This window comes from Anas platyrhynchos, chromosome Z (genome assembly GCF_047663525.1).
Source record: "Anas platyrhynchos isolate ZD024472 breed Pekin duck chromosome Z, IASCAAS_PekinDuck_T2T, whole genome shotgun sequence".
NCBI classification, from domain to species: Eukaryota; Metazoa; Chordata; class Aves; order Anseriformes; family Anatidae; genus Anas; species Anas platyrhynchos.
Window position 1 is genome coordinate 39248735 of NC_092621.1, and position 24665 is coordinate 39273399.

At 38.2% G+C, this 24665-nt stretch overlaps 1 protein-coding gene across 1 annotated transcript in view; it reads right to left on the reverse strand.

Annotated features, from left to right (window-relative positions):
• Positions 1–12430: 12430 nt before the first annotated feature.
• TMC1 (transmembrane channel like 1) overlaps positions 12431–24665 on the reverse strand; it is a 65120-nt gene continuing 52885 nt past the window's right edge. The window contains exons 15-20 of the mRNA XM_038170439.2: positions 20101–20168; positions 18366–18605; positions 17527–17652; positions 14075–14153; positions 13843–13978; positions 12431–12840 (exon numbers count right to left, since the gene is read on the reverse strand). Coding sequence (XP_038026367.2) covers positions 12575–12840; positions 13843–13978; positions 14075–14153; positions 17527–17652; positions 18366–18605; positions 20101–20168 — 915 coding nt within the window. The 3' untranslated portion in view covers positions 12431–12574. The remainder of the gene's footprint in view (positions 12841–13842; positions 13979–14074; positions 14154–17526; positions 17653–18365; positions 18606–20100; positions 20169–24665) is intronic.

The window sequence follows — 24665 nt, forward strand, 5'->3', positions numbered from 1 at the left end:
TTATATCTGAAATATACACAAATATTGCAAAGATTATTTTTTTTCTACAGAATTTTCCCATGATCTGTTTCAGACAACTTATTAAATTATTTGTTTCCTTTTAAATAACCCCAGCACAACAAAACTTGTACTATTGGCACTAATCCAAAATTCAATAAATTTCTGGCATTCCCGTCAATTCCCAATTGATCTGAACCTCTACCTCTTTCATTAACTTTTAGAGGATCAAATGGTAGTGATTTATCTTTTTCTAAAGCAGCTGTTCACAGATACAGGACAGTATGTTATGTTATGGTGACCTCTGCTGGAGAATAGATCAAGGTAGATGCATTTTTTATTATTTATTTATTAGGCAGTGAGAAAGTAAAAGAAACTTACAGCATTTTTATTAGCATTTCTTCTTATTCATTTGAATACTAAATTAATTAATATCTGATGACACATATGAATGTGAAACTAATGGTTAAGTATTCATTCACTTAGGCATTCACTTTACTAAGACTCAAATATCCGAGTCGGATTTGCAGTAGCTCTGCAGTGGGAATCAAGCAAGCACATGAAAACGTTATACTACTCTAAAGAGTTTACAAATAACCTAGATGGTGCAGTCAGTAAGTCTGACCAGGAAAAATAGAAGAAAAGGAAGTAGATAGGCAGATGAAGCCAGTAGTAACAAAATTGCATATTTATTTATTTATCTGTTTGTTTGTTTGTTTGTTTATTTTCCCATAGGTTAACATTAATTTCAGTTATGCGATTATTAAAGTGAGTACACAATATTAAGCCATGATTCTGTAGTCATTGAATCTGTTTTATATATTCATGCTTAAATGCTAATTTATGATATATGTAGCTATAGTGCATAGTGATAAAGCAAACAGGGCAGAAGTCAAACTATGAGCAAAGTCCACCGTTAGTAAGAAGGAAAAGGAAAGAGCAAGATCTCAGGGTAGGATTGAAGGCTGAAAGAAAGACATAAGAATTCAAGGACACAAATTCAATAAACTCAGATACTGGCATGAAAAACATTATATATTTATCTTTCTTGAGTTAAAGCTGATGAACCTAATTCAATTAGGCTCAGACGTACCTTCTAGTTAAAAAAAAAAAAAAAAAAAAAAAGTTAATCAAATCATTAATGAATGCTGTTCAGTAAGAATTAGAGTCATGCAGAACACAGCATATAGTCTATAAAGGTAAATCTACCCAACCTGGGCTTGTTTGAGTAAAAGGAGAAGTTGGTCCTTACTGCTTAATTAAATCTACTTTAAATCTGTGGTTTATTTTTATAATTATTATTATTTTGAATTTCTTAATATGTGAACTGTAAGACAGTGAGGTAAACTTATACCTTAAGCAAGGAAATATAATTCTAGTCTCTGACTCAATTCACTTCTGCTGTGAACTGTAACACAAAACAGCAGACAAGGAACAAAAACAAGACTACCATAGATTATTTCAATTGTTCATTAAAACAACTGGATTCTCCCTCCTGACGATGAGCTGGGTACAAGTGCAGGGAAAGAAAACACTATCTGGATGTGGCGGTAATAATAACAATAATAAATATAATGATTATATAATAATCATTATGTTATTATTATATTTATAATATTATTGTTATTATTGTTGTTGTTGTTTTTGTTGTTATTATTATTATATAAAGTCAGAGTTTCTTGGTCAAAAAAACAGTCCTAAGAACTTCATTTGTTAAAATCATACACATCGATGATCTTGAGGTCTCTTCCAACCTAGACAATTCCATGATTCAGTGATTCAGTGATTACACTGAAAGGAAGGGAAAAAAAGAAATAAAAGAAACATAAAACTATAAAAGAAATGATATAAACAAGAGTAATCCCTCATACCTGATCCTCCTGTGTGAAAGTGGAGGAGGTCTCACATGAGACCCAGACTGCCTGGTAGCACTCTTCTTTCACAATGTTGGTTAATCTCAGGGCACTTGCATTCCTACTTCATCATTGGTAACATCCCAGCATAGTTCCACTGATGTAATATGTATAGGATAATACACAGATATTGCAAGGCTCATGTTTCAGAGAAAACATATGGGACAATGCAGGAAGAATGAAGAGGAAACATAAAGATGCCTTCCCTGTCCCAAGCACAGGGCTAAATTATGGCATAAGGGAGCAGTAGCTGCAGGACTGGAAAAGGGGAGGGAAGCCAGGCACCCTGCCTCTGCTGGGGCTGGACCAGGGGTGTATGGCTGGACCAGGGCAATGGGGCAACAGCTAGAGCTGTCTTTCAAGCTGCAGGTTTAAAACAGCACCACCACAATGTTGCACAGTGAAGGAAAGCAAATTACTTCTTTCTTATTAATGTCTGTCTGATCTTCCTCATGCCTGCTGTGGAAAGAAGCCTTCCACAAAGTTATCATTAAAAGCCTGGTCTAAAGCAAAACCAAACTGGACATAAAAGGTTAAAGACACACTGACAGTGATGCACTTGTATTTCCACTGAATTGAACTGTCAGGAGATGGCCCATCAAAACCCATCAAAATTGCACAAAAAATGAGGAGACAAACTTCCTGTCTTGATGATTAATTTGATGAGGCCTCGGATTCTTGGCTTTTTATCTAATTTAAAGCAATACTTAGAAGGCAAAGATGGGATTGTCAGTGCCACTGCCATCGACAGATGGGGAGATGGCTGGGATAGAAGGACTCTGTAATTCTACATTAAAATATTAATTATTATTAAGTATTATCAATCTACCTTAAACACAGCTTATTCAGAAAACCCCCAGGAGAAAATCCAGGGTCAGGAAAGGAAATCAGGTATTAGCATTTAATGGTCTTTCTCTTCTTTGTTATAGTTGATGTCTCATTCTCTAAGTCGTCAGGGAACCCTCTAGACTGTTTATGGATAGACTGATTTATCCTCAGTGTTACCTGTTGATAACACTTTCATAATTTTATAGAATCATAGAATCATAGAATATCCTGAGTTGGAAGGAACCCATAAGGATCATCAAGTCCAACTCCTGGCACCACACAGGTCTACCCTAAAGTTTAGACCATGTGACTAAGTGCACAGTCCAATCAGTTCTTAAATTCAGACAGGCTTGGTGCAGTGACTACTTCCCTGGGGAGCCTGTTCCAGTGTGTGACCACCCTCTCGGTGAAGAACCTCTTCCTGATATCTAGCCTAAACCACCCCTACCTCAGCTTGACACCATTCCCGTGGATCCTATCACTGGTGATTAAAGAGAATAGGTTGGCGCCTGCCCCTCCACTCCCCCTCGCGAGGAAGCTGTACAGTGTGATGAGGTCTCCCCTCAGCCTCCTCTTTTCCAGGCTGAACAGGCCCAGTGACCTCAGCCACTCCTTATATGTCTTCCCCTCTAATTTGGTTATATCAGGAGTGTAAGCCTATTTAAGGTCCATCAACAACTTTAATATCTGTGTTCATCAGAAATAATGTGCATGTGTGCTGTTGTTATAAACTGGTGACAAGGATATGTCCTTAGTGTAGAATAAGAAATTGTAGAGGCTTTCTGTATTAGTTGTTTACAAGCAAAAGCAAAACTTACAAGGTATTTTGAAAATTATCCTGAAAGTTTTAACTATTATTTCTATAAATAAATGAATGTAGCACATAGACTTTCTAAAAATGTTATTTATGGAATGCATCTGAAGCTGTTCCTTTGTCTGTGGAGCATTTTTTTTTGAGCAATTTTATGCATTTATTTATTTATCTTAAAGAAATCAGAAAGAAATGCTTTTCACAAAAAGTAGCACAACACTGAGAAAACATTTGCTTCATCCCTCTAGAGCAAAGGAAGAGAGAAGGAAAGGAAAATGTTTTGAAATATAGCATTTCAAATGCTTCTAACCCAACGTCTTGTTGGGTTAGAAAGTGGCTAGATAGCCAGCCCAAAGAGTTGTGGTGAATGGAGTCAAATTCAGTTGGAGTCACTAGTGGCATACCCCAGGGCTCGATACTAGGGCCAGTCCTCTTTAATATCTTTATCGATGATCTGGATGAGGGCATTGAGTGCACCCTCAGTAAGTTTGCAGATGACACCAAGTTAGGTGCATGTGTCGATCTGCTCGAGGGTAGGAAGGCTCTGCAGGAGGATCTACACAGGCTGGACCGATGTGCTGAGGTCAACTGTATGAAGTTCAACAAGGCCAAGTGCCGGGTCCTGCACCTGGGGCACAATAACCCCAAGCAGCACTACAGGCTGGAAGATGAGTGGTTGGAAAGCTGCCTGGCAGAGAAGGACCTGGGAGTATTGGTTGATAGTCAGCTGAATATGAGCCAGCAGTGTGCTCAGGTGGCCAAGAAGGCCAACAGCATCCTGGCTTGTATAAGAAGCAGTGTGGCCAGCAGGACTAGGGAAGTGATTGTCCCCCTGTATTCAGGTCTGTTGAGGCTGCACCTCTAGTACTGTGTTCAGTTTTGGGCCCCTCGCTACAAGAGGGACATCGAGGTGCTCGAGCGAGTCCAGAGAAGGGCGACCAAACTGGTGAGAGGTCTGAAGAACAAGACTTATAAGGAGCGGCTGAGGTAGCTGGGATTGTTCAGCCTGGAGAAGAGGAGGCTCAGGGGCGACCTTATCGACCTTATCCTTAAAGGAGGCTGTAGCAAGGTGGGGGTTGGTCTGTTCTCCCACGTGCCTGGTGACAGGACGAGGGGGAATGGGCTAAAGTTGTGCCAGGGGAGGTTTAGGTTGGATGTTAGGAAGAACTTCTTTACTGAGAGGGTTGTTATGCATTGGAACGGGCTGCCCAGGGAAGTGGTGGAGTCACAATCCCTGGAAGTCTTTAAAAGACGTTTAGATGTAGAGCTTAGTGATATGGTTTAGTGGAGGACTTGTTAGTGTTAGGTCAGAGCTTGGACTCGATGATCTTGAGGTCTCTTCCAACCTAGAAATTCTGTGATTCTGTGATTTATCTTCAGCTGAAATGAATCTCACGTTAATTATACAAAACTGTGCTTCGTATTCTCACAGTGTAGAGACTGAAATACTATTTTTCATAAAACAGACATTAGCTTGAGAGCATCCTCATTGGGGGGTTTTGGTGAAGCTGAGGCTGAGGATTTAGCTTTTGTGCTTTGAGAACCCCAGGAAGGATTTTTAGAAGTTGTTTCCTTAAAATTAATACTTTTTTTTTTTATTATTTTTTTTTTTTTTCACATTCATTTTCCAAGTCTTGTAAATGTTTTATCTAGTGGAAAAAACAGAAACTCACTCCTATCACTATCAGAGGTGCAAAGTAATGATTTTGATGTTCAATTACACGTCTGACTCTCTTTTGATTAAATCATTGCATGAAAATGGCTTTGAGATTGTGGAGTCCATCACTTCTGATCAGCACAAATATGTACAGTTTTGTAGTGAGAAAAATCAAAATATTATATTAACAGCCATAGTAAAGGGAATTTATATTGACTCTAAATTGTGTGGTCTAAGAAATCTGCAATTTAATTTTGTCCAATATAAATATTTTGCTTTCTGCTCCAGTGTTTTGTGATAATTTTTCATTATCAGTATTGACTACAGATTACATATTCGATTATTTTTTTCTGATCTAATTCCAAGAAAGAGAGAATAATTTAAGAGAGAAAGTTCTTCCTGCAGCCTCAGAGATCTGGCAAGAACACAGACAAAAGAGTCTTTAATTGATAAACCTAATCTATTGTAAACCTCATTAGCTATTGTATAATAGAAAGGCACATATGATAAGAAAGGCCTTAAGGTTAAAAATAAATAAAAAAAAAAAATCAACCACAGTGTTTTGAAATTTTTCTTTCTTGAGGACCTTCCAAATTAAATAGGCAATATTTTTGAAATGTAAATAACTGTGACAAGCACACAGTGTAGTATGTACAAAGACACAAAATATCTTCCAACTTCTTCCAACTGGGAAGGAAAAAAAAAAAAAGCCTTAGACAAAGTGTGCAATGCTCTTTTTTATTATTTTGTCAACACTTCTGCAAGACATGATTCACAGCATTCTGTGACAACGCACTGCAGCTGAGATGTTGTGCCTCAAAGGAAAGAAAAAAAATCCAATGTGGTGAGCTCCTTTTTCAGATCTTCATACAAAGCAGGACAAATGAATCAGAGAATGGAGGACAGGTCAGATGTTCAGATGTACAGCTCCTTACATAAGAGCCGAGATCTTCTAACAACATAAGTAGAAGCAAATATTACCAAATATATAAATACTGAGAATGTTTATACCCAAATATGATACTTCTGAGCTCTTAACCTTAGCAAAATTTCTATTTGCAAGCTGCCAACAGGGTCTGTAATCTATGATACATCCTTCCCACTATGTTTAGGAAATAAGACAAACACTGTCATAAAAATATTTTGTTGTTCTGTCTTTTGTTAATACAGATATGTGAATTTTCAGCATAACATTGTTATTTAGGGAAATGGTTATTTGTCATGTACAATACGTATATGGAAACTGTATTTGGCATCTGCATGTGATGGAGTGTGACCATGGGGAGAAAGCTTCTTGCTCATGGTACTGGGAGGATGAATATGAGGCCCCTGTGGAAGAAGCCTGCTGCTGATATCACTCCTGCACTCTCTTAAGCCAATGGGCTGAGCCACAGCAGGGTTGCCAGGGAGACATGATCCTTCTGTTTAGGTTTGGTGTGGCCTCACTTTGAATATTGTGTGCAGTTCTGGTCTCCACAAAATAAAAAAAAAAAAAAAGGTGTTAAGATACATGAAAGCACCCAGGGGAGGGCAAAAAATCTGGAAAGCATGTCCTATGAGGAGAGGCTAAGAGTACTTGTGTTTTCCAGTTTGGAGAAGAGAAGGCTGAGAGGCGACCTCATTACTCTCTGCAATTTCCTGAGGAGGAGAAGTAGCAATTGAGGTGCTGGTCTCTTCTCCTTGGTAGCTGATGACATTACGCACAGGAAAGACATAAACCTACACCCAGGGAGTTTCAGACTAGTTTATTAGTAAAAATTTCTTTACTGTGATTGTGGTCAAACACTGTTTTCTATTCCGTTCTGTTCTGTTCTGTTCTGTTCTATTCTATTCTATTCTATTCTGCTATGCTACACTATACTATGCTGTGCTATGCTATGCTATGCTATACTAATGCTGACAGATGACAAGTTATATGGCATGTACAGCACAAAGTTTATAGTGAATTCATAAGACCTAACTTTTTCACTAAAAGACAAACACAAAACAGATGTTACCTGCTTTTGAGTTACCCTTTAGTCACAATGTGTTTTACAGACAGCTTGTTCACAGAAGGCTAGAAAACCAAGAAAAGGATTATGCATAGATAAAAACTCCACCCAATTTTCCAGTGAGCATTTTGTGACTATTTTTATCAAGGTAGTGTAACAAAATGATTCCTTGTATTTAAAACTCTTTTAACTTTATATCTGTTCTAAATTTCCACAAATCTCCGTTGCTGTTATTACTGTATGCATTATGTATGCTACTTCCAGGTTCTGACTATCACTAATCTCGTGATGAAAAGGATATGTTATGAAAAGTCCTATCTCCCGCTTTCTGTGAATTGTCTGAATTCATTCAACAGAAAAAAAAAAAAGAAAAGAAAAGAAAAAAAAAAGACAAATAGAAGGGAGATATAGTCAATAATTATATAGTCAATAATTATATTTTACAGTAATTATAATTTGCAGTCAGTGAGAAATTACATCTTTGGCAGGGACTTCAAGATGTTTTGAAAGCTGCTCTGTAATACAGTAGGAAAAAATTATTATACAGAAAATTATATGAAATGCTCAGCCAAAGTGCTGTGAAAACAGCATGTAAATTGTGCAGAGGAAGACATGGGGTGTGGGAATATGCACCGAGCCCTGACTTCACTGAAAGTAATTTGATAATAGAGCTCTGAGGTATCGTTAGCACAATTTGCTGGTTGTTAGCACAATTTGCTAGTCTGACAACATAAAAGAAAGAAAATGTTATGTGTTCCAACTGAAAACAAAATATATTCTGTCTCTACGAGCAAGATCATTGTGCAGTATTTGAATCATAGTATTATTCATGTTGTTAAGAGTATTTGTTACCTGTTCAGCACAGTACAAGACTCAGAGGACTAGAACTGTAAGAGGATGGACGTTGCATAAGGTGTTTTTAAAATAAAAATAAAAATAATAATAAAAATAAAATAATAATAATAATAATATGAAGATAATGTAGTTGAATTGAAAGACAATATATAGAAGGGATGCACCTTGAATACTCTGTTTAGTTTTTGACACCTCACCACAAGTTCATTGAGGTACTGGAGTGTGTCCAAAGAATGGCAATGAAGTTGGTGAGTGTCTTGAGAACAAGTCTTATGAAGGAGATGCAGTTGTATTGATTGGAAGAAAGAAGGCTCAGAGGTACCTTACTATACTTTACCTTGAAGGAGATTGTAGCAAGGTGGGGATTGGGTTCTTCTCCTAAGCACACAGTGCTTAGGAGAGGAGGGGAAATGGACTCATGTGCAAGGTGAGGTTTAGGTTAGATATTAGGATAAGTTTATTTACTGAAATGGTTGTGTTATATATGAAGTGGTAATTCATGTCCAGAAAAAGGTTGATATTAATCAAGAAGGGGGAGATGTGGGAGTGTGGCCATAGGGGTCAGAAAGCCCTGTGGTTGATGGTAACATCAGAATCTTAACGATGAGGCCATCAGGAATGTAAAAGAGTTTAGAGGGAACAAAGGGTGATTCAGGAGACTCCACGCAGTGTCAGGTTTCTTGTTCTCCAGCCCTTAAGGCATGGAAGTTTCTGGGTGTTTGCTGTTGCTGTTATATGGAAAGTTGTTTGACCAATGAAAAGTTTGAAAAGAACTGCTGTGGGGAAAAGGGTATAAGAGGGGAGCCTGCCCTCAAGATGAACAAAGGCAACACGATAAAGTTATGTCATCAACAAGGAAGCAGAAAGAAGGAATGAAAAGGAACACGCTAGAAGAACGGAGACCGGGACGGGAATAGGTACATTGATCACCTCATGAAGATGGGCTCTGCCAGACTCAGCAAACCGCTCAGAGAAGCTCATACAGAAAGTCGCTGGAAATAGGTGCACCAGAGCTGGGAAGAAGCTCAAGCTGAGAGAAGAGGACCCGTGCACACAGCTCCCCTCGCTGGTAAGCAGTTGCGCATTACGGGGAATCATACGTCCTTAGAAACAAAGACTGTCCTGGTAACCTTACAGCTTATTCTCCTTATTAACAATCAGACAGTTTATGATCCTGAAACATGGAACCAAACTGATGTCAAGGTGTGGGACTCAGCAACTAAAAACAACAAGGTTGCAGTGGAATTGCTTGGCACCTGGCAAGCGATTTCTGAGGCCTTTAAGAGCCATGTGGGACCACAGTCAGAAACATGTAGTGAGGGAACTGCGGGCTCGTTTACTGATCCTTCTGCTACACCACCGCTACTGCCATCTCAGGCCTTTGCCCCCTGGTGACCTGGACGTGCCTTTTGACCTAGGCCTTATTGGCTTTGAAAAGGAGACGGATATGTTTTTCTTCGATCCAGGAAGAATAAGATACATAAGGCCCAAAGGCCAAGTTGCTTGACAACTTAAAGCGAGACATATTGTTCCCACAACTAGCCCTGGAATTCTCCGGTGTTTGTAATCAAGAAAAGGAATGGAAAATGGAGACTGTTACAAGTCATGGAAGATATTGGAGCACTTCAACCAGGCCAACTATGCTCCCCCAGTCATGGACATTAATGGTAATAGACTTACTTAAAGGATTGTTTGTTCTGATTGTACATGTGTATATGCATACTCGGGTTTAGTATGTAAAAGCACTTTCATGGAAGACATTGATAGTAATAAACTTAAAGGATTGTTTGTTACCTTTTCTGATTGTACATATGTATAGGTGTACTTGGGTTTAGTATGTAAAAGCAATGTTCTGTATATTTAGAAAGTTGATGTTCATGTGTGCATGTAGGTAGAGCATAGATTCCCCACGCACCCAGCACTGTTTACTTGTCTTTTATAAATATTACTAAATTTGGATTGAGGTAAGACTTCATTTATAACAACATTTGATGCTGATTACCAGACATGAGCAACATCTATCCATGTTATTGTTATACATGTTAGAGCTATCACATGCTAATTGCTGCTTACACAGGTGCATTCCAAGAATACATTTATTGTTGAAAATCAATACAGCATACAGGTCTAACAGAAAGTTCTCCAGAATAATTTCAACTGTTAGATTCTTGTCTGTGTTTCTTTCCCATTCATGATACAAAACAATTCTGCAGAATAAAATACCAAGCCAACAAATACTGATGAAGCCTTTAATGCCCACAGAAAATTTTAACTCCTAAAAGAACTAGGAATCCTTATTAAGGCCAGTGTATGTGGAATAAACCTCTCCTTATGTTTCATGGAACCAGACTTCATCATAACTAGTTTGCTGCTGTAATTTATTCCAGCAACTTTGAAAAACTTAGTTCTATCTTTTCTTCTCTTGATGGATCACCAGGCCACAGTGTCTTTAAAATTAGTTTCTTCACACATTCTACAAAGCAGGATGCAATCCATGGTCTTGATTTAAGCCAGTATCTCCTTTTTTCTAAGCAATATCCAGTATTTTCTTATGAAATGTATGTTGCTGTTAACAAAGACTCTCTAAGCTAATTAGTGTCTCATTACAGACATTTCCCAGTTTGTAGGGAAATAATGTGTCTTAAACCCATGGATGAAGCAGAGTCCTAGAGCACTGGGGTAGTGTTACTTTGATGAAACTACTCACAATCTTATATGTTTCTAGGCTAAAAATACACTGTTTAAATGTTAGACATATCGGAAAAAAAATATTTTAATATTCCACTTTAAAACTGCTTGAATTACTGTACCTTTTCAACCTATCTTATCAAACCTCATCTTCAAAAGATGAAACGATTTGCACTGCTCTTAGCTACACTTTGTCTAATTTACATTACAATACTCACCACACCACAGATGCAGACAATTTAGGATCCAGTTTTAACCCATTTGTCCATTCATTTAGTAGCCATGTACTTCTGGTCTGTTTACTAAGAAAAACCTTCTCTTGTAGTTGCAATGCACTTATCTCTTGATTTGGGTAGCAGTACTTTGTATTGATATGCAGAGTAGTAGTTCTGGTACTGGCTAAAGGTCTGGCTGATCTATTATCTTATCTACAGCTGTTAGCAGATGCTTTTGGAAGCAGTACAAGAGTCAAGTCAAGTATAAAGTTAATTTTCCCTTGGTATATCCTCCTAGTATTTGGCAATTGATTTAAAGACTGCTTAAGCTGGAAATTGTATCTGGATGACTGTGTTTTATACACAGTTTATACTGATTTAAAATAAACCTTTCTCAATAGGTCCTATAATCCGATTACTTGGACTTTTTTTTTTTGTTTATTTTTGTGACATCACAGACTTGCTGTATACTGAGGTAAGATTATTTTTTTTCTGCTGTTCAAAATGGACATGTATTATATAGAAGGAATTACATATAGAAGGAATTATATAGAATGGAATTACATTTCTTTTTTATAAGACAGTCTGTTGGCTGCTTTGTTGTTATTCGTCTTGTGAGTCTTAAAATAAATATCAAGTCACAATTTCTGGACAATGAACATAAAAATAAAGATGTCTCATTGGAATTAGTAATAACAGCACATGAACTTGTATTTATTCTGTGTTTCCACTAGACCTATTGTACGATGGATCTGTTCCATTCTGAACTCTATAGAGGTCAATACAAAATGACACCAATAAAACCACAGAACAGATTATATAGCACGTGTTCTTCTGCAGTAATCGGTAACTCTGTTTAATAGCAAATCCTGGTGAGTGTTTAGGAAAAAATATTGCATAACATTATTACCTCTATTCCTCAAATTCACTTTTTGCATAAAAATATCTTCACCACTTTGATTATTATTTTTATTTATTTATTTGTAGTCCTTCTGAATATAGGAAAATTCATTATTGTTGTATTGACTAAAAGCAGTACTATAATAGCAGTTAAATTTTCTTCATAGTAACAAGCAAAATACTGCTTTTCTTTTACCTTTAAAATACTTTCCCAAGGACTTTAGAAGTAATCATCCATGTTTTGAAGAAATCCCAGTTTTTCCATGCAAAACCTGAACTCTTTGGGAAAGCTTATCACACCTGCAGAAGACAAGCTATACAGTTTTTAAATACAACTGACTCCAATATACTGTAAGAACTTATGTTTTCAGTGAACGCTTCTGAGGAAAAGGAAAATTTGTTAGGCACACACTTTCAAGCTTTTAAGAAAATAAGCAACTAAATACAAAATAAGTTTCATTCTTCTAACAAATATCTCCCAGTAAATATCCTTAAGAATAGTAACGTAGCAATACAGATAACACATTTTTGCAATGTATTCAAACACAAGCAGAAAGATGTAATGTTTTCTCATGGAAGCTTTTATGCAGATGAAGATTTATAATGAACATAATGGAGTTCTGCACTTTAAGGAGTTTGTTTGGGGAAACACCACTCTTGCCTTCCTCAGTGTCCTTTACCATATCACAAAACACAAAGAAGAATTATGGACAGCCTCCTTATCTGAAGTGGGGCGGGCCCCTGGGCATTCCTGGCTGGACCCCTGGAAAGTGTGGGTGTCCAAGTGGATAGCCTGGTGTTGCAACCCCACGAGGTCCTGGTGGCCGTGTCACAGCAATGGGTGGGGGAAGGTTTCCTCCTCTGTTCTGCATGGGATGGTGGCCATTTGGGGTAGAGCCTGGATTCTGGAGTGTCTGAGAAGAACTTGCTTCCTGTGGCTGACCCATTTTCTTTCCTTCATTGCCACTCTGTCCTTGATTGTTATCTGAAATGTGTTAGGAGAACAGAGTTACAGAATGAAAATGCAGAACAGAAATTCTCTATGAGGGAAAGGCTGAAGCACCTTGTCCACTCCAGCATAAGATGGAAGGTCTGGGAGCTACCACACCAACAGTCTGAAAAAAGGGACAATGTGACTTCATGATCTTTGCACCATATTTTCTCCCCAGTTCTTTCTGAAAGGCTACAACAAAGGGAATCAGAAGTATTTCCCAAGTAGTTAAATTCACTGGCAAGAATATATCATCTATAAATGGTGATGAAGCTCAGCAGTTCAAAGCAGGCAGGTTTTGAGGCTGTAGACATGCCTTCCATGTGGTTCTTCCCCAGGTCGTCATCCCTAATCTGCATTTCTCTGCTAGGCTTAGTCTATATTGATTGCATGGCATGCATGATGGGGAAAGACTAGCAATATTCAGAGGGGAGGAAACAGTCTGTAAAATCCTTATGGACCAACTGAAACCTGCCTGACCAAGTTAGGTGTTCTGATGAGGGTCATTACCTCTTTTCACTACACCTTCTGCCATTGAACCTTGGCACAGAAGGCATATGCTGTTCTCAGCTGTCCAGGATGAAAGAAATATCAAGATGAAAGAAATATCAGCAGGATTTTTTATTATTATTATTATTATTATTATTATTATTATTATTATTATTATTATTATTATTATTATTATTATTATTATTATTATTATTTAATGATTTATTGGATAAGTTGTATCTCTGACATTCAGAGAAGGTTGTGCCACATGTTTTACTAGTTTTATTACTTCGGTAAAAGGTGTTGCCTATTGTGGAGTGATGCTACAGCATTTCTGAAATTAGCCAAAGGAAGACAAATGGACTGGATATTAGGCTAATATTTGTCATTCAGTATTGTGAACATCTTTCAAGAAATTATTACAAAGGAAGCAGATAAGGCAGTGAACAACACTGTGGTATGGAATACAAATATTTCTCATCTTGAGAAATTCAAAACTGTCCTTACCTTTACTTGGAGTAGATTCATCTTGCTTGCTCCCTTTTTGCTTTGTCTGTGGTGGTTCTGTCTCAAATGGATTTTCCTCTTGTTCATTTGATTTTTGTGCCTTTTGTTTATTTCTTCTTTTATTTTCTTCTGCTTGCTAACAATGGTGAAATAGAGAAGGCATCTTTCAGTAACCTGAATGTCTTAGCTAATAATTAGTAAAGCCAAAAATCAACAATTCTTTATTCCTTACACTTTGTAGCTTCTTTTTAAGTTCCAAGTTAGCTTCCTTGTAGGATTTGGATGTAGCATTGAGATAATAAATACTCAGGCTAAATTTCAAGAAAAAGAATGCATCTTGTTAGATAATAATTTAAAGACTTCCTATAGCAATAACTACAGCTGTGCTAATATCAAATCTGTATTTTTCCTTGTTCAACATGCTTAAGCATTAGTAGTATTTTGACAGTGAGTGGACAGTGTTTCCTCAGAGTATGAAGAAGGTACTCATTTCAAGGTGTGTGTGGGGAGGAACAGAAATAAATTATTCTGTCTTTTATACTCTACATTCACTCTTATGGTAGTAAAGGAAGATGCTCAATTAAGGTATGTATGCATTGCTATGACGGGCGTTTCATTTAATAGTTTATAAATGTTAATTAAGTTGTATGACACACTTTAAAAATTAGTAAACTATATTTATAAAATCTTTTGAAGTAATACAAAATTCACAGACAGAGACATAGGTCAAAACAGAGATGTTGAACGCTTTCTTTTTCTCCATCTTCAGCACTGATGATGGGCTTTGGGACCCAGGGTGCCCTAAGCTGGAGACCATGATGGTAGGAATGATAAACTCCCAACCAACCCTGAATGTGTACAGGATTTGCTGCTCCACCAGGATCCATACAAGTCCATGGGTCCGGATGGGATTCATCCCAGGATACTTAAAGAGCTGGCTGATGTCTTCACGGGACCTCTCTCAATTATTTTTCAACAGTCTTGGGAATCTAGAGACATCCCAGTAGACTGGAAGCTGGCAAATGTTGTACCAACTTTCAAGAAAGGAAGGAAAGAAGACCCCAGCAATTACAGGATTATCAGTCTCATGTCAGTGCCTGGTAAAATTATGGAGAAGATAATCCTTGAAGTTATCGAACTGCACCCGCGGGACAATGCAGTTGTTGTTCCCAGCCAATATGGGTTAATGAGGGGTAGGTCCTGCATTTCCTTTTATGATAAAATCACCCATCTAGTTGATCAAGGGAAACAGAAACCAGCTGATAGGATCTTTTTGGACATCAGCAAAGTTTTGACACAGTTTCCCATAGGATCCTACTGGACAAAATGTCCAGCGTACATCTAGACAAAAACATCATCCAATGAGTGGCCAATTGGCTGATGGGCAGGGCTCAAAGGGTTTTGGTAAATGGGGCCATACCAGGCTGGCAGATCGTCACTAGTGGGGTCCCCAAAAGCTCCATTTTAGGGCCAGTCCTCTTCAATGTTTTCATAAATGATTTGAATGTAGGACTAGAATGTGTTTTGAGCAAATTTGCTGACACCAAACTTGGAGGAGTTGTGGACTCTGTTGAGAGTGGAAAGGTCTTGCAGAGAGATCTAGACAGACTGGAGAGCTGGGCAATCACCAACTGCATAAATTTTAATAAAAGCAAGTACTGGATCCTGCACCTGGGACAGGGCAACCCTGGCTATACATACAGACTGGGCAATGCTCTCTGCAGGACTGCAGAACAGCCCTGCAGAGAGGGATCTGGTGGTTGTGGTTGACAGCAAGTTGAATGTGAGCCAGCAGTGTGCCCTGACAGCCAGGAGGGCCAACCGTATCACTAGTCGGTTGAGGGAAGTGATTGTCCCACTCTACTCTGCACCGGTGAGGCCTCACCTCAAGTACTGTGAGCAGTTCTGGGCACCACAGTACAAAAAGGGCATTAAACTGTTGGAGAGTGTCCAGAGGAGAGCAATGAAGATGGTGATGGGCCTAGAGGGGAAGACATACAAGGAGAGGCTGCAGTCATTTGGCCTGTTCAGCCTGGAAAAGAGGAGGCTGAGGGGAGACCTTATCACGGTCTTCCTCATGATGGAGAGTGGAGGGGCAGGCGCCGACCTATTCTCTTTAATCACCAGTAATATGATCCACGGGAATGGTGTCAAGCTGAGGCAGGGGTGGTTTAGGCTAGATATCAGGAAGAGGTTCTTCACCAAGAGGGTGGTCACACACTGGAACAGGCTCCCCAGGGAAGTAGTCACTGCACCAAGCCTGTCTGAATTTATAACTGATTGGACTGTGCACTTAGTCACATGGTCTAAACTTTAGGGTAGACCTGTGTGGTGCCAGGAGTTGGACTTGATGATCCTTACGGGTTCCTTCCAACTCAGGATATTCTATGATTCTATGATTTTATGAATAGGCAAAGCCAAATACTTGTAGGAAAATAGCCAAAACGATAAGTTTTAATTTTTGTTCTAAATTTAGTTACACTTTTCAATGTATTGCATTATTTTTGTGATAACTCTATGAAATTAGTATTTTTTACTCTCATGATTTAATTAGAGAAATTCTCATATGAAACCCTTTATAAAAGTAATCAGTAAGTAATTAATCTTCATTTGCTGTTCACTCTGCTTTGCCAGATTTTGCCTTGCATTTTCCTTTTTTTTTTTTTTTTTTTCTTTCTCATTTATATTTTGGTGTCTTTGTCTTGGATCCTTGCAGAATAGGAATCCTGCTCAGAAAAAAAAAATAAGTAGGAGCTAACCACATATTTCAGAGGACATTCTAGTCTTTTTGTTTTTCTAGCCAACAGTTAAATGGAACAAATTGTTAAGTGAATCTTGGTAAAACTTAATCTCAGAATTTCATTTTGCTCACATAAAGTACTTTGCAATTTCCATTATATTCTGTAATCTTCTCTATATTTTTTGGCAATTCTACAATGCAGGGTTAAATCCCAGCTCATCTATATATGGAATTTGCTTTTAGTTCAGCATTATGCAAAAATTATGATATATTTGAACATTAGTTTAAAATGTCTTTATGAAGGACTGAATACAGTTTTTGAGAAAGACTATTCAGGGGTCATTATTCTTTAACTGACTTATGAAAAATCCCTACTAGCCCTGTTCTATAAGAAGGAACAGGACTCAAGGTGATTTAAGGCAGTTGAGACTGGAACATCTCCATGGTACATTTCTAGCACCCTTTCTCCCTCTAGTCCCGACAACATAAGGTACATCAAGGAAAGGCATGGGTACTCAAGATCAGACTCACTGAAAGTTAATGAGAAATAGCTCTGCTTCATGGCAGTCACTGTTCTAGTTTCCTATTGAACTTGCTAAGGATTTATGCTGTTCTGTCTACTGAACAAGCTGATCAAGGTCACAACAACATCAGATCCCATAGACTTTTCAGTTTTAATAGTTTCATCATTATGGTAGCAAGAGCAAAAAATTGTAAAAAAAAAAATAAAAAAATCTGAAAACAGCTGAACAAAAGAGAGATCACCTTTTGTGAGAGTCACATTAATTATGTTCAACTAAAAGACCTGAATTCTTAAAGTCCCTCATCATGGGGGAATCAATACCATATTTAATTAGATATTCAGGCAATAAAGATTCAGAGGGAAAGAAACTTATCAGACCTTTCAGTAAGGATTAAGGTTTCAGTTAGTATTCTATACGTACACCATCAGTAATATAAAAGGTAGGATAAGTCCAGGGTTAGAGGCATAGCCAAATACCTTCCCAAACCAAGAAGGGAAGTCATGCTCCAGAGTTTCTGATATGACTTCAAACATTCTAGTTTTCCCACTGTTAAACAGAAAATGTGACAATATATAATATACAAATATTTTAGCAATGTCAATTCAGTACTATGAATATATAAGTTAATAACATCACACCAAACCAGGGAAAAGTAAAAAAATAAAATTAAAATAAATTAAAATAAAATAAAATAAAATAAAATAAAATAAATTAAAATAAAATAAAATAAAATAAAATAAATAAAATAAAATAAAATAATAAAATAAAATAAAATAAAATAAAATAAAATAAAATAAAATAAAATAAATGTTAGCATTCATTATTTAAAACATAAAACTCTGAAACTAGCTTTCATTAAAACAGAATTTATGTATTTTAAGGAGAAAAATAGACACCAACATTTTAATCTCAGCAGTCTGTAGAGGCATAATAAAGCACTGATATACTCCTTAAGAATTTCTAATTTAGAGAATTAGTAACAAATGTTTACATCACAGCTAATCAAATGAAAAGGTGTTCTGTTCTACAGTTCAGAAAATTAAAAAAAAAAAAAAATCCTGGAAACTTTTTAAAGTAATTAACCAGTTTTATAGGATTCCAATTTTAATGATTACCCATAATGAGAAATGTCGTATAATTAAAGAGTCAGCATATCTTATAAATATAATACTTATAAAGAAAGATCCTTTTCATTACTGGATTATTCACTAGATTTGATATGATATTAACATGTATGGTGGATGTAAAATGTAAAATACCTGAAAGGACCACAGTCAAAAGATGGTGGGATGGAGACTATGGTGTACACAGCAGGCAGCGTGGAGAGAAAGAGAATGAAAAGCAACATGGCCATGTAGAAGTTGTTTGATCTGGAAGCTTTGAAGACCCTCTCCTGGGGGACATTGCAACACATCACTGCCCAGCACTGCAGGTACATTGAAGTGTGGAGGCGGAACACATTAATTGCTGGAAGACATGGAGCGTAAAAAGACCCCATCCTAGAAAAACAAATAAACAAATAAACACTTTGGAGTAGGACTTCTGCCTAGATACAATACCTATTTCCCCTGTTTCCCATTCTGATGTGCTTTGCAACATCACTGTATGCACTGTTTCTCTTATTTATTTTTTTTATTTTTATTTTTTTACTATTGTTGCCTCTTGCTTTTAGAAGAACTGGAGGCACATAGAAAGAATTCTCCATATGTACTTTTTGTTTCAAAGCTCCAAAATTCTCTTTCTCTGTGAATGAGATAATAACAAAACATTACTCCCTCTTACTTTGTACCATTAGTTCATGCAGTATCTGTCGTGTTTCATTTAAAAAAAAAAAAAAAAAAAAAAAAAAAAAAAAAAAAGTAACCCAAAATCTAGGTGTTATAGAAATAATCTAGATTATTCTTTATCATTTTTCTACGTATGTTAGTAACATTTTAGGAAGAATATTTTTGCTAAATTGACATTTATTTTACTTCTGTTACTATGGTTATTTACTGCCTTATTCCAATGAACGTATTGATTCTGCTAAATGTCATTTTTTTCCTTATTTTCTACAGTTGTGTGGTTATGACACAGATGCAGTTGGGACCATTTTATTTGTATCTGACCATGTTTCCTGTGCCATGCTGACTGAAGAGCAGTTATTTTTAACTGCCTGGCCAAATGGTACAGATAGCAGGAATCTACTTTTTCCTTTATCATTGTTCAACTGATCATGGCTGAGTCACCTTGCTTTTGGGTGACTCTGTTTTTCTCTTTATGAAATAGCAAAAAAAAAAATAAATCTATGTGGTTGGAAACATCCCTATAAGTATAGAGATGTCATGTCAGAGTATATGATATTAATATCTCTTCTTCCTCTTTCCACGTATCTTCAATTAAAAGAGATGGAAAAGGATTGGTGGTCTATGAAAGCAGAGAGCACCTAATGGCCCTATTTCTTAACCACATGGAAATCAGTTGTAAAATACTCTACAAGTTCAACAAGTTCAAACTCTAGGTAATTTATGGATATTGCCAAAATTTGTACGTATAACTTAAAAAACATGGTAGACAAATTTTTGCCAATAGCTTATCAATATGGAGACTTGCAAATGAATTGCATTTCAGTCACTTTGTGAGAACAAATAAAGAAAGAGCCTTTCTAAGTGTACTCTCTCTCTCATCTCACAAAACAAATGCACACATACATACCTCTCATTCTTTCTAGTTCCGTGGCTGTGCCAACTCACCAGCTGCAACTAAAACTCTTTTCGTTCTGTTTCAGATCTTTGAAATCTGATGTTTCTGATCCCATAATCTTAGCTCAGAACTAGTTTAGAAATTGTCCCATTGATTCCACTTTACCAGAATGTGATATATATTGCTTCACACTGTCATCAGACTAAAACAATGAGACAGGATCCTCATTTCACAGATGCTGATAAATCCTGCAGACCTGGGGAGAATGCTGACACACAAGGGAACACAAGAGACACACTTTGCCACACCTACCAGATCATGCCCTGGTTAAAGATCAGCCCCAGTACATTCCCACTTATATCAAACTCTGAATATGATGGCTGAAAGAAATAACACAAATTATTTCATTAGACTTTCACCAAAGGTTTTAAGATGACTTATGCTACATTAAAATTGTCACTTCCAACAGCAGCAGAATAATGGTATTGTACTGTAAAGGCTCTTGTTACATATTATCAGTGAATCATGAAATAAACAAATAAGACTCAAGGCCAACAGATAGACTTTAATACTGGTTGCAGAATTTTCCTGAGAACACCGAATTTGAGCAATGACTGAAATGCACACGTTATTTTGTAGGCATGTTTGTGTGTATATGCACCAGAATAAAAATTTCTGGTAAGAAACTGGCTCCAAAATTTTGGTTTATATTAAAAATTTATGATTCAAACATATTATCCATTGAGTTTTACATTGTCACAATGTTTTGTTTAATAAACTGTTTTGGAAGAAAGTTATACTACAACATAGCTGGTGACCTGCATGATTCACCATAGTGGATGGTCAAAAAGATCATGAATGACGATCCAAGTATTAATTACAGGGACAACTGACATGGTGAATAATGGGCTTCAGATACAAAAACAACTATTTCCTTGAGTCTGAATCAAAACGTAGATATTCTGTTAAAACTGACAAATTAAAGTCACAATTTCAAATTATAATATGTTGGGATATTTGGAGCTTCTACACTATTTCTGCCTAGTTTTATATATATACATACATGTATATACAGATATATGCATGTATGTCTACAACAAATTGCTATATTTATGTTGTGTGTACTTATGAATTGTCTTCTATACAGGAAAGATTAAATAGACCTTCAACTAAGTATTAATTACTAATTATTAATAAAGTAAGATTAAATAGTATTCAACCTGAAAAACAGTTGAATAAGGGGAGCTCTTTAGAACCATTCTTACATAATGCCAAATAAAAGTTTAACTGTTTTATTAACAGTTAAGTGCAGCAGCAATGGTATCTATCAGATAAGCTGTCTTTGAAGAAAATGAAGGAAAGCTCAAGATAATCTTTCAAATTAAAGACTATCAATAATATGGAAATTTTGGGTATGGCTCATTGAAAGATTCCTTGTTCATTATAAGCTCTAATGGTGTAAAGAGTTTGGAAAATTGGTACAAGTAGTTCTGCAAGATCAACTTCCTTTCTTTTATTTATTTTTGTTTTGCATGGAAATCAGCGCAAAGCTTCTAGGCTGTAGCATGGACTATGATTCCTTATATATCTTCACACCCTTTCCTTGAGCTTCTAGTAGCCCTTTTTCTGTACAATGACAATATGTCCTATGTGTCAGTGGCACTTTGAGAATGGTAATCTAGCTGTATTATAAGGAATAAGTACTGTATTAACAGTAATATAAAATAAGGTGTCCCCTCACTGCTGACCAATCATTCCGTGGCTTCTCTTAACTGTGGTTAAACCCTTGTGTGCAGGCTGTATGGTTTAACAGTGGTTAAACCCTTGTGTATGGGCTGTAAGCTTCACACTCACTACTTAACACTTCTTTGTACATTCTTTACTCTGTGTAGAATCATAGAATCATATAAAAATTAAGATTGGAAAAGACCTCCAAGATCATCTGGTCCAACCAACACCCTACTACTACTGTCACTCACTAAATTATGTCTCTAAGCACCAGGTACAACCTTTCCCTGAACACCCCCAGAGATGGTGACTTGACCACTTCCCTGGGCAACCTGTTCCAATGCCTGACCACTCTTTCTGGGAAGAAATATCTCCTAATTATTTTAATTGTTGAGTAGAGTAGTGCTCTTTGTTTAACTCTTTGTTTTAATTGTTGAAAGTAGGGACATGACGTTTCCATTTTTCCACTCACAGGGACATCACTTGAATGCCAGGACTTTTCAAGTCTGATGAAGAGAGGCTTGGCAACTACATCAGCCAGTTCCTTCAGGACCCTGGGATTCATGTCATGAGGTCCCATAGACTTGTATCTGTTTAGATTCGCCAGGTGGTGTCGAACCTGCTCTTCACTTACAGTGTGTGGGACTTTGATCCCCCAGCCTCCATCTATGGGTTCAGAGAAATTAAGAACTTGGGAAGCCCATCTACCAGTGCAGACAGAGGCTTAGAAGTTATTGAGTACCTCAGCCTTCTCCATGTCTGTCGCTACCAATTACTCAAAAAATTACTCATTCCTGATATAAGAAATTAGCCACCTATAATTGCTTACACACTCCTATTTTCACCCCTCAGTCTATTTTCAAAAATGTGGAAGGTGCATGGTGGCCTCCTCCTGTCACCCCAGTACAGCAGCCCAAAGGAAGCTGGGTCCTCTCTTGTGCTCTTCCTCGAGGTTCTGTGCAGAAGGGATACCACCTCTCACACAAGGGCTGGGGGATGGAAAAGAAGCATTCACACAACCCCTGAGAATTGGCAACAGAGTTCTTCATTGCTGGGACACCTTGTAGATAAGCCTGCAGGATGTTCATGGTGTTTGGCAGCTCCAACCTAGTGCTTGGGATAGAGCCTGAGAGATGAGTAGGGAGCTTACCAGGCACTCCTGTGACGCTGTTGGTATGCTCTGATGGCACAGAGCAAAGACATGCCACAGTAGTCACAGGTCTGATCTGGTGGGGGTGGATCCACTTCCATCAGTCCCTCCACATCTGGTGGATCCAGTTCCGTGGGCTCCATGGTGTTAGGCAGAATGATAAGCCACTCCTTGCCCAGAACTGGCCAAATGGGATGCCTTTCATCCAGAATGTTTTGAGGCCAGGGTGCCAAACCAGGGGTTGTCCAGTTCTAACCCTGGATCCCATGCCTCTGTCTGGTTGATTTCCACCCATGGATTCAATGCTGATGTCTGTTTTAGGGCCATGGCTGGGTCCCACACTGTGTTCCAGATTATGGGCATGCCTCTGCCCCACACAGCTGTCTGCCTAATCCTCCTGCCTTCTCCCCATGCCACCACTGCACCAACGGGAAGGCCCAGGCCCCCTGTCATTGTATGGCTGAGGGGATGGCTTACTTCCCACATTGTTGCAGTGCCAGTGGTACCGCCTGTGTCTGTGGGCTGGGTGCCAGAGGTTTCCTGAGCACTGGTGTCTGTTGTGCCACAGATGTTACCTCTCTGCCCATGACACCTCTCCTTCTTGTTAGGTGCCTTCCTTCTCGGTGCTTCTTTGGATTGCATCACTGTCCTCTCACACTGAGGAGGGCTGCTGAACACCTTCCTGCTTCTGTTTTTCTTGCTGCCACATAAACTGGCTGTCAGAAGGTCTAGAAGTTCTGCAAATGGTGGGCCACCTGCAGGGGTCCTGTTTTATAGGGCCTGGAGAAAAGGCAGGGCAGCGCTGTGACCTCAGCAAGCCTCTGTGATAAGTTATCCATGTGTGCCCAAAGGTAGCTGTGTTGGGAGTGGCCTGGAAGATGACCTCATGTGGAAGAAGAAGGAGGGTTGGGGGGGCTGAGGGCCCCTTTTCTGGGGCCGGCTCCCCCCGGTCAATATGGATGGATGGGTGGCTAGAAAGAAGGATGGTATCTGCACAGCTCTTCAGTCCGGTCACTTAATTAAGGCTTTCTTGTATTGGCCTTGTTCTATTGATTAAATAACTGTATTATACTCCATTAACTCCCCTAACAATTACAAAAGAAAATAAAGAGAAAAAAAAAAAAGTCTGAAGTGTTAATGGCAGAATGATTGCCTCACCAAGGAGATCAGCTCCGGGACAGACACATTCTGCTGTGAAGTGAGGGATCACAACATGCAGGGGGGTTTCTGCATTGAGATTGCTCGAAAGAGTTGCCAGGACCTTGGAAAGGTGTCCCTTGGAAAGATGTTGAAGAGATTGGGCACACAAGTAGTGTTCTCTGTCCTCCCAGTTGACAACTGGAACCCAGGAAGAAGGAGATGAACGGACTGTCTGAATGATTGGCTGTGAGGCTGGTGCCATGCCCAAGGTTTTGGGTTCTACAACCTTGAACACAGTTTTGAGAGACCAGGAATGCTGATACTGAACAGGGGAGAGTTTATCGGGTGGGCCAAGAGTGTTCTGGGCAGTAAGCTGGCTGGGCTTCTCAGGATACCCATTAAACTAGATGCAGTGGGGGAAGGAGATGCAGCTCTGAGTGAAGAAAGAATACCTGAGAACACTATCACTCTAAGTAACAACAGGGAAATACTCACGAACTCTCCCAGTGCAATTGGGAAGGGTTCTAAAAATATGATATGACCAATAGCCCAGCTGAAGTGCCTTGACACCTATGAAAGCAGCATGGGAAACAAATAGAAAGAGTTGGAAACCATGGTGCAATTAGACAAATATGAGATGATTGCTAGCACAGAAACATGATGGAAAGGATCACATAACTGGAACATTGGAATAGAGGGTTACAAACACTTCAGAAGAGATAGACAGGGAAGGAAGGGAGTGGATGTTGCCCTCTACATTAGGGAAGGGATTGTTTGTGAAGAGATGCCCCTGGGAAACAGCCAAGGACAGGCTGAAAGCTTGTGGATGAGAGTTAAGGACCACACCAATAAAGGACAG